This window comes from Lipophrys pholis (assembly GCF_963383615.2).
Source record: "Lipophrys pholis genome assembly, chromosome: 3".
NCBI classification, from domain to species: Eukaryota; Metazoa; Chordata; class Actinopteri; order Blenniiformes; family Blenniidae; genus Lipophrys; species Lipophrys pholis.
Window position 1 is genome coordinate 22,375,755 of NC_137627.1, and position 13,975 is coordinate 22,389,729.

The following is a 13,975-nucleotide window of genomic DNA, read 5'->3' on the forward strand; positions in this document are numbered from 1 at the left end:
ACACACACCCATGTTAAACTCCAAAAACGGCTGAAAGCTTTATCAAACTTAAAGGCTCACAGAGTAAAATTGGGTGGAGATGTATAAAATATGTTTTCACTTCTGTATAGAGGACAAGATCAAGTCTCAAGCTGAAAGTATGGCGACATGACCTGGCATTGAAAAGTGAGGATTTGTTTTGTTTTTTGGTTCCCATCTGCTTTGAAACCGTTAGCCATGGCGCTTATAAAAGTCATAGCACACCATTTCCGAATTTTCCGCACATTTTGATGAGCGTTTTTGTGTACGTGCTCCAAACAGTGCGGGACTAGATACGCTCCAAAAAAACTGCCAGAAAGATTTTTGAACAATTGTTGATTTCCTAGGAATAGTAATCTTAGCGCCTCACCTCATAAAGAGGCAGGCACTACGAATTAAGCAGATTAAAAATAAACGCGACCCTAGGAATAGAAATCATTGCGCCTTGCCAGAGGCTGCCTCCCTCTCTCTCCCATCAGCAACCTTTTCATCCCTGATGACTGTTTCTCTTCTTCTTTACTTGGCATCTGTTAAGTTGCACTACCGCCATCAGCTGGTTCCAACCAGTTCATACCATTCCCACCGATCGGAAAATGAACGAACGAAAGAAAGAAAGAAAGAGAAAGCTGTGTTTACAGTTTGACCGCTCAAGATGGATTCAGCGAAAGCTGCTTATTTTCACGTTAACTTCTACCGCCACATTTAGGAGGAGCGCCGCTTCTTTATCAGTCCAAATAAACCAACCGTGTGCCGTTATCACTGAACATGAAATAACTTGCGCCATTTGTGACAATTAGTTTTTTTCAAGATTCTGATTTTAGACACATTTGCGTAAATGAAGATTTTTTGGTAAATGAAGATTTTCTTTGTAATTGAAGAGTGAGAACTATCCGTTTTTGTAAATAACCTGCTGCCACGTGTAAATGTTGCCTCAGTCACAACTCAGCTCTGCATTGGCTGATTTTTAATCATTAAAGGAATGGTGTTATTGCATTAACTACACACAGGATACACAACATTTCATTTAGACCAGACACCATTTTTATTAAAATCATCTTAAATATGATTACAGTTACAACCACTGATGAAGCCCTGATGTAAGAACATTTTATCAATCCATTTTCACTCAATGATCAAAGAATAAAAGTCCCATAACTTCATCTCTACTCTGATTTCAATTCTAAATTCCTAAAAGTCCTTATTTAGTGCAGAATCCTTCTAACTAAAGTGTTGAAGTAAAACATGCCACCACTGATACATAATTCAAAAGTAATAATAAAGACACAAGAAAAATAACCTTCAAGACCAAATTCAAACCTTTCAGGGCAGAATCATGTAATCATGTCAAACATAAAACCGATCAAACTTTAATTACTTTCAATAAAGTCACACAACTTAAAATCACACACCAAAAAACGTTTAATATACCATCACTCCACAATTTATCCTCTATCAGACTCGGTTACCTATTTTGCTCACGTTCATTTTTCAGTTTTCATGCTCTCGTGATGCAAAGTGATGATTGAGTAACATACCTGACTATACAGTCTATAGTCTGACATATTTCTTATTGACCGGGGACCAACCTGCTGACCAGACTTCTGGAAAGATTTAACATGCAACATAGAAATAGAAAAAAAGGGGGACTATCAGAGTGAACGTGACGTTTGTACATGATGGTTTTGTGATTTTCATTTCATGTACCAAGTGTCAGAGTATCCTTTCACTCAGTTTTGCCCTTCATTGTTCCCATCTTCTCTCTGTATTTCAAGAAAAGAAGAAGAGATAAAGATGACAGCATTAATAAGAACATCATCCAGTTTTACCAGATTTGCAGCAGCTTTTTATGCTGCGCCAATGGTGATAACAGATCTCTATAATTTCTACTGTGATTGGAAAGAGAACCTTTTGAAGTTTTGTAAAAACTGAAACATTACTCATTTTGTTGTATTGATGTCACATTTGTGAGAAATAAAGTTTGACATTTACATAAGAGAATAACAAAGTAGAATAACTCATTACAATAAACTGTGATGACCATTAAGGACAGGTCGGTCTGAGGTGCGTGCAGAGAAAAGCATTTATTTGCCTATTATCTGTGAAGCACTTTGACTTGTACTGACCTGCATGGACAGTGCTCTTCTTGATTTGAATTAGTGAATTATTATTATTTTATTACATATGATGCTAGGAGATACATGAAAACACAATTCTTACAGAACAATATGACCTTGTGCAGATTCAAATGTTTCTGTAGTGTGCACATGATTTTTATTTACGTTGGATTTCTGAACTTCAAATGTCAAAGTTGTGTACTCACCCCAAGCTCAGACGCGTCTTTTTTTTTCTAATTTTATCACCTCCAACTTACCAAAGTCTATGATTAATCAAGATCAAAATATTACCTGAGCTCCCACAGTATCAGGATGAAACCAGGTGAAAAATCTTTCCTTGGCTTTTTTCAGCTTTTCTTCTGCCTCGTCGTTGTTCTCAGTGTTCTTCCAGTAAACTCTGAACCTCTTCTCACAAAAATGTTCTGGGAGAAGAGTGCTTCTCTGGAAGGAATGACAACGACATCAGTACCAGTATTGAGTTATAAATAAATAGATGAATGAATGAATGAATGAATGAATGAATGAATGAATGAATGAATGAATGAATGAATGAATGAATGAATGAATGAAAATGACACATCACGTTAATGATGACTGAACATTTATAGAAAGAGAATCAAGTTCATTCTTCACAATAGTGTCCTAATTGGACACGACTTCTGTATTATAAAGTCCTGAACTTGGCAGAAAAGGTGGCTGAGCACGTCATGGGTGTTGAACTCTAAAAACTGGACAGCTGAATGAAAAAGAAAATAAATTGGAAAAAAATCTAAAAACTGAGATCTCATTAGTCCCCTCCTCACACAGTAATTCTAACCTCTGAAGTAACTCACCGGTGGTGAGCAAACTCTTTACATTAAGGGCAATTAGATCTTTTTTTTTTTTTTAAACCATCTACTGTCTGTCTATTTTATTAAAAAAAAAAAAAAAAACTCAAAAGTTCATTGATTCATTAAATTAATTTGTTCAGACACTTCACTGTGAACAAAGCTTTTCTAGTCTCTTTAGTTTTATTCACCTCCTCGCTTGGGATTAGGAATCCGGTCTCTGGGTTATCCTTTCGATAGAAATACATTTTGTCAAGAGGATCCGCGTCTCCCTTCCCATAGTCAAACTTGAACGTCTAGAAGACAAAATGGGGATGAAAAGTTTAATTTATAATAGCATGCAGACTATTCCTTGGGAGAAGGCAACATTTTACAAATCAAATGAAGATGAAGAAAATCAAATATTTCAATATGGTGGAGTGAAATTAAATAATCCAAAAACTCACATGAAATTCAAGGCTGCCAGGAGGCAAAAGAATTTCTTTCAGTTTAGTGATCAGCCGTTGTTTCTGTGTGATAGAGGAGGGACCATTCATTTCATAGTCATCTCTGTAACAATGTTAATTTTAGTTTATAATCTGAACTCTGTTCTTATTCTTACCTCCTCCTTTGATATGTCCTGTGGTTAGTTCATTTTGTTGTGTTGATAAAAGAATAAGTGAGAAAAGGTGGGACAAGACATTGATTCATGAAACACAGAGTAACAAGGTACAAGTACATCAAGCTCACTACAGTGTGGGGTTTTTTCATCAGTATTTGATCATTATGCTAATATTACCGTAAATGTCTGGCCAGCTGTTATAAGAGATTTAGTTTCAAAGGGGATGAAAACACAATCTTCATATATTAGTAGTTCATCTGAAAGTCAGTTTTGCCTGAAGCATAATGTAATACAGACATAAGATTACAGCACACCTTGGCTTCACCCACAAACTTGTACAGGTTTCGTTTGTGGACATTCTGCAGTATCGCTCTCGCGTCGACCATGTTCTCCTTATCGGTAGAATGCAGGATTTTCCCAAACACTTCATCTACAGGACAAAATAGGAAGTCAAAATGACTCATTAATGATAGTGAATCCATTGAAAAACCCATTTCTGTTGCCTTTTTACAGTTTCTCCTCCATGTCAAAAATAAAACATTTTGATAAACACTTACTTTTCAATACTCATAACGTCATAACCTACAGTGACTTATTTTAAAAGAATGGCTTCATTTCTGCTTGTAATTAATATTCAACAAAGGCCAATAGAAATAGAGATTTAAACGGAACTCAGGCAAAGTATATGTTGTCACACTTTAGTCTGTGTTTGGGAGGATTTTGTATTTTCATTTCAAATATGTTGCAACTGATATTTTGAACGTTGTCATCGAGTGACCTGTCAGCTTGATGTAATCCTCAATGTTCTCTTCCTTGATGGCTTCGGATAATTTGAGAACCGGATCGGCACTTCTGAAGGCGTCAGTGATCCTGGGTAAACAGATAAAGCATTTCTTAAAGTTTATACTGCATATTCTATTCTGAGGAGAATCACAAAGCAATGCAAAGGATCAATATCAAACAAGAGACAAACGCTGACAGAAGGAGGGCACTTACATCATTTCCACATTTTTGGTCACTTTGTGCTGGTAGACCCTTCTGTGGAGACTGTACCTTGAGTAGAACATGTCGTACAGATTGTCCGTATCCTGCCAACACCACAGCCTAAAGTTTAATCACAGCAACTCAGGAGAAATAATATTTGTTTGGAGGTTAATAGAAACCAGGATTTGTCACCTTCTCTCTCATACAGATGTGTTTCCTTCCTTTCACTTCACACACCCTGGCAAGCAAGAAGAAGCGACGATAGTCAAAGGTGTTCTTGAGACCCAAGTGGTGGCAGTCTCTGAAATCAAACACAGTTCGGATATGAATGAGTGAAATTGGTATGAGGGTGAATTTTACAATGTTCTACTTTTTCAGTGGAAGTAAAAGACAATAGTTCACTTCTCAATGTCAAAAACTGATTAATGTATGAAACATGCTCCACCTGTCAAGGTAGTCAAACTTGTCCACATCAATTCCATTCAGTTTGTTTGCCACAATTTCATACAGGAAAGACTTTTCCTCGCAACGACCTTTAAAGGGCCACTGTGAAGGAAACACCAGTATGATGAAATGAGACACGGACAGGAGAGGTGTACTGATATCACGATTTTTGTACAAGAGTGGTCCAGTACTTCTCCTTCTTCTTCTTCTTCTTCTTCTTCTTCTTCTTCTTCTTCTTCTTCTTCTTCTTCTTCTTCTTCTTCTTCTACTACTTCTCCTCCTCCTGCTCCTGCTCTCTTCTTCTTCTCTGGATTCATAATCTCCTTGATGAAAGTCAGGTCTTTTTCTTTTAAACCATGTTCCTTCAGCTCGGCTTCCAGACCATTTTTTTTCAGCAAGTGGTCAAACAGCCTCTCTGATGCATCCTCATGCTATAAGTTACACAGACCAGTGTTAAATTTGGTTTTTTTTACTTCTTGATATTCATAGGCAGACTACAACTTTTATCCTATTGGCATTTATCTCACTGACATTACAGCACTATACTTATGTTCATTGACGTTTTGTTGTTTTTAAACGTATCTTATGCTTTCTTTTTTTTAACGACAAGTGAAGCAGGAATGTTTTTACCTTGCTGACATGTTTCGGCTGCCGATGCAGAAAACATTGCTGCTTCACTTGTCGTTAAAAAAGAATCTATAATATACTATATTTGTTTGAGAATTGATTATTTGATAGCAATTTATAATATATTTTTCAGTGTTTTACAACTCTACTTACCTTCCATGAAATTCCTTTGTCTTTCTCTGTTCCTTGACTATCTTTGGCCTTTTGTATGAACATGTTATCAAACAGGTGAGAAAAGGGCCCGTGTCCTAAATATTGAGAGATAAATTAGTTTTAACCTCATAGTTATTATGTGTTATGTGTTAAGAGTTAATAATTGCATTTTGAAATTATTAAACCATGTCCTTCATAGAAGGGCCAGAGTGGGACTCATTTTCAGCCCTGGACTTTCATACCTCAGACCGGCCCACTTTAGATCACAACCTATTAAAATGATGTAATTCTAATCTTGCATGTGAAGTCCATAGCACTATTCTGTAAAGCCTTTTTAATTCATTATATGTTTCGAAAATATTTCCATTTCATTGCAAGAAATGGTTGCTTCATAATGGGAATTTAGTTCAACACAAGTGCACCATTATACAATACATCTTTTATTTTATATATAATTTCAGAATCTATATTTCAAGTAAGTGTTAACAGATATCCAAACCTTAAAAATGAAACAAAAACATAAAAAATTAGATTCATAATATAGAATTAAAAAATATACTTTCTTATAATACTATCATGTGTTTTTCATAGAAACATGACCGACCCTAAAACATGAATGAACCCTGAGCAGTGCTCTGGTCTCTGCCTCTGTTTTTATGACAATATCATTTTCCAAAGACATGAGGATTCCTTCCTCAGTGCACATGAGCATAATGCCTCAAGTATCTTCTGCTCAAAGGGCTCCTCAGTCTGTTTTTCATGAAATGTACTGTTGAGAAACGTCTCATATATTGGAAGTACTGCTTGATTGTTCACACACTGTTACAGCAGTTCAGCTGTTCCTTCCATAGTGACGGGTTCAATCCCCTCATCACCACTGGCTCTGCTTCTCACGCTAAATCACTTTTTAAAAATGATCTATATTCTCAGCACAATTCTCCCCTTTTTACAAAGTTCAGCTCAGTTTCATGAACGTAGAGCTGAACCATCTAGAATCTCAGGACATCTCTCATATGGAGCAGGTCTACATCCTACTCTTCATTAGATTGAATATGATAATATGATCTATCCTGTGATCAGTCCAACCTGCTTGGTGCTGCTGGATCTGGTTTCTGAGGAACCAAAAGACCAAGTTTCCTAGTTATGTGGCGTTGCATCATACTGTTATTGAAATTATATAATTTTATGTTATATACCACAAAGCCACAGAATTCATTGACTTGATAATTAAATTGAACAGCGGTTTGGAGGCAAAGTTAGTGCATCTTATGTGTTCCATCATCACTTGTTTCTAACCGTGAGGCTGGTTTTAATGAACAAGTTGTCAATCTTAGCACATTTTGTTGTTTCTAAAAAAAGTATAAATATATATATATATATATCTCCTATACATCCTCTATATATATATATATATATATATTTGTGAGTGATCGGGAATTGGCAAATCGAGGCGATCACCGCGCCGATCTAAAAAAAAGAAAAAAAAAACACTTTTTCATGTCAGCTGCCGTAAAGCGAGCCCCGTTTGCGACCTGCCGTAAACTGCCGTTAGCCGCCCAAAGCCATTGAGTGGATAAAATGTCAGCAGTCTGGAGGTATTTTAATGGTGGACAACGAAACCAGTCCAGCGGCCAGTTGTACTCTTTGCTTCGCCACAGTCCCGAGACCTGGGAGCACCAGAGCTTCGTTTAACACAACTAGTTTGATAAGACATCTAAAAAGTAAACATGCGGTGGAGTACGCTCAGCAAAGACGATCATCCGTGGAAAAAAAGAGTTAGAAAATAGTGGTTTATGTGTTTTTGTGCAGAAGTCTACTTCTAAATTTCTATGTGGTCTGTCTACTTCTGCGTTTTTGTTGTGTTTGGTGAGTCACAGCGCCTCTAAAAGGCTCCTGAAGGCTACATCCTCTCCTGAAGGCCACACCCCCTTCTGAAGGCACACTGCTGCTCTGCCTTTGCCGGTGTAGCCCTGACAGGTCTGGTACCTACACCGGTCATATTCAGTGTTTGTGCATGCGCAGTCAGTTCCCCGATATGAAACTCATTTATGTAAAAAGCAGATCGCTACGCTGCTATGCTCTCTAGCTAGTTGGTGGTTTAACAGGCAGGGTGACAGCGCGAGAGACCATAGACATTTTCACAACTTTCTTTTGAGGAAAAACGCCAGCTTTTAAAAGATGGGAGACCAACACCTGAGCTACCAGACCTTCAGAAAAGTTCAGAACATTGTTTGTACTTTCATGTCAATTTGTGCCGCAGAAGTGGTTTCAGCACCGCAGACAGCTCTGCTGTCAGAGTTGTTTTCATTTTCTCCATGTTTCCGTGTTTCCAACATAAACAACGGATGCACTGCCGTGTCATGAGATATATCTTGTTGGGAGAGTCTGGAGACTGCTATTGAATAGTTGTTTAAGTTTCTTTATTGGTGTTTTGCCATCTTGATTTTGTTAGATTAACACTTGCCAGCCGAAACATATTGTCTTAATACATTGGAGCGGATCCCTGCAATGTATTATGGGAGTTGGGTTGGCGGTGTTTCAAATGTGTCTTTATTTGGGGTTTTATTAGGCTTGTTAGTGTTGGTAATGATTGTTTTGTGTTTTTTTTGCTTAGTTCGTGTAGTTAGTTCGCTGATCGAGTTTAAATTAGTCTAATATTTGGAAGTTGGCAACCAGGAGTGCAGAGGATTTTGTGTGTCATGTCCTGCTGCCATGTTGATCCTGTTCGGTGTATTCAAAAATAAAAGTCTTTGCTCATTGCAGATGGTAAAAAGGAAAAGCACATCTTCATTTGATAATCCTCAGCATTGCCATGACTTTTGTTGGTGATGATATTGAAGGTCAAAAGAAGGCACTTCATACTTCTCTCCTGACTCCTGTGGTGTGAGTTATCATTGTAGTGAGTTTCTTGCCTGCAAAGCTGCTTTATTATTAAACAGAACCGGGCATGTGTTCTGGTAACCCAAAAGAATCAGAACCAACAAACATAATCACTAAACCTGATCATTGCAACAAGAACACAAATGCAGAGATGTTAAACTATATTTGTAATTCTCCTGAGTAAAAAGATTTATTGGCATGAAGCCCCGCCCCTTTTTTTCAATCAATCAATCAATCAATGAAAGAATTTATTTGTGGGGTGGGGGGGGGGCAATCAAAAGCATAGAGCAGGTCGTGCACATGAATATAAATAGTGCAACAACAGACTACAACTACATCACCAGGTAAATAAATACCAGTAATAGTAAAACTCTGATAATAAAACCTTTAGTCAGATATAAATACAACAAAGAATGAAGGTCAAAGGTTCCATTATGTATAAACATGGTGCAGGAGGACAGACAGTGATCAGAGTTTCTGGAAAAACCGGTTGTCCTTTTTATGTCAGCAGCTGCTGAAAGTAACTTAAAAAACTTTCTAAGTAGTCTAACTTAGTTACTTTTAAAAACAAGTAATTAGTAAAGTAACTAAGTTACTTTTAAGTGAGTAACTAGTAATCAGTAATCAGATTACTTTTCCAAGGTAACTGTGGCAGACTGTCAATAATATAGTTTTGCTCAGCTTGTTTCATGATGTGTAACTCCATTCGGGGGTTTGTGGTCAATTTCCTCCAATAAAAAGTCCCACCACATGAGCTATCAGTGAACTCTTCTGCCACTGAATAAAGGCAATAATGTTTTCTAAAGTATGCTGTTGCCTTCTGAATGGTGTACCACTTCTACTTTTACATTCAAATTTATTCTATGTTTTATACATTTTATTTCCAAAGCACTTTTCATTTAAAATACATTTAATTAAGGGAATTAATGTACGACTTACCCAGATCATGACAAAGACCTGCAATTTGCACACAGAGGATTTCTTTTTCTGTGATATTGAGCTCTTCTTGCCTTGATCTCAGATTGTATGCCAATTCTCCTGCCAAGTGAGCCACCCTGTATAACCAGACAAACAGCATGCACATACATGAACTATAATTACACTTCAGCTTTGTTTACTTTGATTGATTTTTACTGCCTCTTCATTACAACCGTAATCTCAATGCCAATGAACAGATCCTGGCAAATCAAAGGAACTTCATAACTTATGAAGTCTCTTGGATAAGGGATGAAATTTCTTCTGAGACATACTGCATGTCCAAGTCCAGTTGACCTCAATCAATCGCTTAAATGAGAATATTCATTGACATATAAAGATCATCATAATCATTTGCTTTGGGTCAGACATCCTCATCCTTTGTGAAACTTGAAAAAATCCCAGTGTATGAGGAATAAAAAGTGGTACTTGTTGCAAACTTTGTTGTTAATAATAATAATAATAATAATAATAATAATAATAATAATAATAATAATAATAATAATAATTACAGTTCCTCCCAACTGACATTAACAATATATCTGAAGAGGCTCTGATGAAAAACAATGATTTACCATGGTAAGAAAAACATATTTAGGATGTAGCATGAATATCATTTTAAAACATTTGAAAGTCAGCTGACAGGTCTTGGATTATTTGATGAACATATTTCTGAAATCTATTTTGTGTACATACCCAATTGAGTGCTCAAACCGGGTGTGGCACCCGCTAGGGTAAACAAAAGGGACTCCTCCAAGTTGCTTGATGTTTCGCAGTCTCTGAAACTCAGGCGTGTCTATGATTTTGACCAGGAGTGGGTGTAACGCTATTTGTCCATGGACTGGATCGTGAAACACCTTTTAAAAACAAGAAAGGTTAGATTAGTCAAAACCATTTCCCATCCTCTTTAAGAGTGCTACAAAAGTCAGCTGTTGTTTTCATGAAGGCTCTTTGCACTGCATTTAATTCATTTCAACCTGCATTCCTTCATCCCACCAGAATATGTCCTATTTCCTGTTGACTAGCACAAGATAAACAAAAGACTAACAATCAAAAATAAAAACACATAACATTGATTATCTAAATTGCAATTCTCACACAGTGATGACATCTTAACAGTTTCTTCTTACCTTTCCCTCCACTCTGAAGTGGTGTAAAATGTCCCGTCATTGCAGGGTTGAATAATAAAATGAGAAAAAACAGAGACATATATCAGACACAGATGATTGACATTTAAAAAACAACAACAAAGGGTTATGTTGATCCTTCAATGTTTGCTCTTCCCATTATTGTGAAGCAGAATTCACCAAGCATTGGATTGTTCACCCACTAATAGAGAACTTGAGCTGGGATTAGACCGTCGTGAGACAGGTTACCCTACTGATGATGTGTTGTTGCAATAGTAATCCTATATAATTGTACAAGCATAGACTTGGCCGTGATGTAACTTGTCAGTGTATTGACATTGCAAGCAACAGGTACAGCTCATTTAAAGTGTGCGCTGAATGCAATGATGTGATGGAGATGTGTGACCCGGCGCTCTGGCCTGAAGGCTCTGTTATACAGAGATGGCATGCAAGACAGGAGCCCAGGGGGCTAGTACAGCTTCTCCACTGGGACCTTCGTCTGTGGGCGTCACAACCGCGCTGATCTCCTAACTGTGATATGTGTGTTGTTTCCTACAACTGTCATGGTCTGCGTGTGGGTGACGGCGCTGGAGATAGAGCCCGACACATAGTAGTGAACAACTTGCTCCAACAGTGTGACATTGTGTCTCCAGAAAACATTTTTCTGCAAACAGGACCTGGGGAAACTGAACACTTTACATGAACATTTGCTTGGGGCTGGTGAACAAATGTATTTATTGTTGATGATGTGAATGTTGACATCTCAGATGAACCTTCTCTGTTTGCCCGTCACATGATGCATTTCTGTGAAGACAAAGTGAGGCTTGGCACACAACATCTTGGCTTGACCACTGTATCAGTAGTGCAGATGCCCATGCTATTTTACAGTCAATGAGCCTGCTGTATGACACCCATTGATACTCTAATGTGCTCTAATGTAAACTGTAGCTGGAAAGCTGGAAAGATTGGGAGCCTAGATAACTACAGGCCTATTGTGCTTGCCAGTGTGGTATCGAAGGTACTGGAAAGGTTCTTTTAGATCAAATCACTAAACATATTGGTACCAATGAAAATCAGTTTGGATTTTAATCCAGACATAGCACTGATCTCTGTATTTATGCACTGAAAGAAACGGTTGAAATTTACAGGAGAAAAAATTAATTTGTTCTTATAGGATTTATTGATGCTTCTAAGGCCTTTGACCGTGTAAACCATGAAAAGTTGTTTATGAAATTAAGTAAAAAGGGGGTGCCAGATTATATCGTAAGAATTTTGGTTTACTGGTATGCTAATCAGAATATGCAAGTCAAGTGGGGTGATCCATTCTCTTCATCTTTTGGGGTGAGCAATGGAGTAACACAAAGGGGGGCTGCTTTCCCCTGCTCTCTTTAACCTATATATCATGAGTTATCTCAACAACTGAATAGATGTAAAACTGGACGTGTGCTGTGTAACAAAATAATTAATCATCTCATATATGCTGATTTGGTCATTCTTTCTCCCAGCAGTGCAGGGTTTCAGCAGCTTTTAAATATCTTTTTCTGAGTATGGGTTTCAAATTTGATGTTAAGTATAATGCCAAAAAGAGCACAGTTCTGATCTGTAGAACTAAGAAGGATAAGGATTTCAACTTCCCTCATTTTTACCTGTCAGAACAAAAACTCACTGTCAGTAACAAAACAAAACATCTGGGACATCTCATCACCAATAAAATGTGTGATGATGATGATCTGTATAGACGATGCTGTGTGCTGTATGCTGTATGCTCAAGCCAACATAGTAGCAAGGACATTTTCTATGTTCTCTGAAAATTACTCTCTTTAGAGCTTATTGTACTCCTTTGTATACCGAGCCATATATATTACGAGCCACCTACTTTTGGGTTTTAGTCTGAGGAACAACCATGGTTGCACTTTGATTCCTGGGAAAAGAAAGACAAGTATTTCGTCGTATTAGTCTTAAAGCAAAAAGCTCAGTTCAATCACCAAACAAAGAAAACTCACTCTCAAAGACATGCTGTCTTGATATTGTTGAAATTTTGTCTCGAGTCAACTTCAATGTGATTAGTATCTCTATTGAAAATCACTAGTTCCCTGTCTCTTTGTATGTTGTCATTTTTAATCAAAATTGTTTTCTCCCTGCAATTTTGCGAAATAACGCCTCCAAATCACCAGAAATACTGACAAGTGATGACAATTCCTTTTTTTTAGAACCAAAACTTATAAGCTGTCATATCAAACTATTTGTTATACAGAATAGAGATTTATTTAATGGCTGTTGGAACATGACACAAGAACTGACATTCATTTGTAATCATTTCAGAGAGAAGAATCTCACTTCATACTTCAGCATAGAAAAACACAACAATTCCAGTTCAGGTTTTCATAATATTATTTCATAATTACATTTCACATGGAAAAAGATAGAAAACAATTATCCATACAATGACAGAACGGCCTTTATACTTACTGAATGTGATTATTTTCCTGGTGAGATGCTTGAAGAGTAAATTAAAACAAAATATAGACAAAAGAGAATATTAGTGTGAAGTGAGAATGATGAGAGAATGATGTGAGCTGAGTGACGTCCACCTTCCGTCTATTGAACCAGAGCAAGTGTATGCTCTTATACCTGTGTGTGTGTGTGTGTGTGTGTGTGTGTGTGTGTGTGTGTGTGTGTGTGTGTGTGTGTGTGTGTGTGTGTGTGTGTGTGTGTGTGTGTGTGTGTGTGTGTGTGTGTGTGTGTAAGAGAGAGAGTGAGACAGAGAGAGAGGGAGGGAGAGAATATTCTTATTTATGTTTTCACTTGTTCTGAAATAAGCTGATATTATTAATGTATAAGTCTGAGTTGAAACTTTGGAATAAAACAACAGTTGAAAATCAGTTGAGTGTTTTGTTTAATGCTGAACCAATGTGATCAAAATATTCATGAAAAAACAAACATATTGTCCCATTGTATCTTAAAAATGTAATGAATAGTTCATTATGATAATTGAGTCAACAAATAAAAAATACTTCATTACACTGTAACGTTGATACTTTTATCAAAAACCTGCCAGTGAATGATTACTTTAGTATCTTATGGTTACTGAAGCCAGAGTGGGCTTGGTCAGCAACCTTTAGTGATCCCCTGAAGATGTAAAGGAATCATGTTAAATGAACAAAGAGGTAAAAAAACAAAGTAAAAATGTCTGTATACTTGGTTAGGTCTCCTTTTGCATAAATT

General features: G+C 37.1%; 2 protein-coding genes across 3 annotated transcripts in view; one reads left to right on the top strand and one right to left on the bottom strand.

Moving 5' to 3' along the window:
* Positions 1-13,975, top strand: part of LOC308107309 (claudin-4-like) — a 143,416-nt gene that overhangs the window by 92,928 nt on the left and 36,513 nt on the right. The window lies entirely within an intron of this gene.
* On the bottom strand, positions 1,040-13,353 carry LOC308107302 (deoxynucleoside triphosphate triphosphohydrolase SAMHD1-like). Of its 2 annotated transcripts, none has more exons than XM_080459581.1 (17): positions 13,220-13,353; positions 12,627-12,671; positions 10,754-10,766; positions 10,320-10,480; positions 9,588-9,703; positions 5,769-5,863; positions 5,180-5,419; positions 4,990-5,090; positions 4,737-4,845; positions 4,557-4,648; positions 4,339-4,430; positions 3,875-3,990; positions 3,561-3,578; positions 3,406-3,468; positions 3,151-3,255; positions 2,424-2,573; positions 1,040-1,778 (listed from the first exon to the last, which is right to left on the bottom strand). In XM_080459581.1, exons 2-17 carry the CDS (start codon positions 12,653-12,655, stop codon positions 1,746-1,748), a joined length of 1,533 nt encoding a protein of 510 aa, XP_080315707.1. In that variant the 5' UTR covers positions 12,656-12,671; positions 13,220-13,353; the 3' UTR covers positions 1,040-1,745. The 2 variants fall into 2 exon arrangements, with proteins under 2 accessions (XP_080315707.1, XP_080315708.1); XM_080459582.1 differs by having other exon boundaries at positions 5,180-5,311; positions 13,220-13,350.

Coding starts and splice junctions, on each gene's coding strand:
- LOC308107302 (XM_080459581.1), bottom strand. CDS start 12,655: ATGGTTGTTCCTCAGACTAAAACCCAAAA. Junction 5,420..5,768: donor ACAAAGGAATTTCATGGAAG/GTAAGTAGAGTT, acceptor TGTAACTTATAG/CATGAGGATGCATCAGAGAG. Junction 4,431..4,556: donor ACCAAAAATGTGGAAATGAT/GTAAGTGCCCTC, acceptor CTGTTTACCCAG/GATCACTGACGCCTTCAGAA.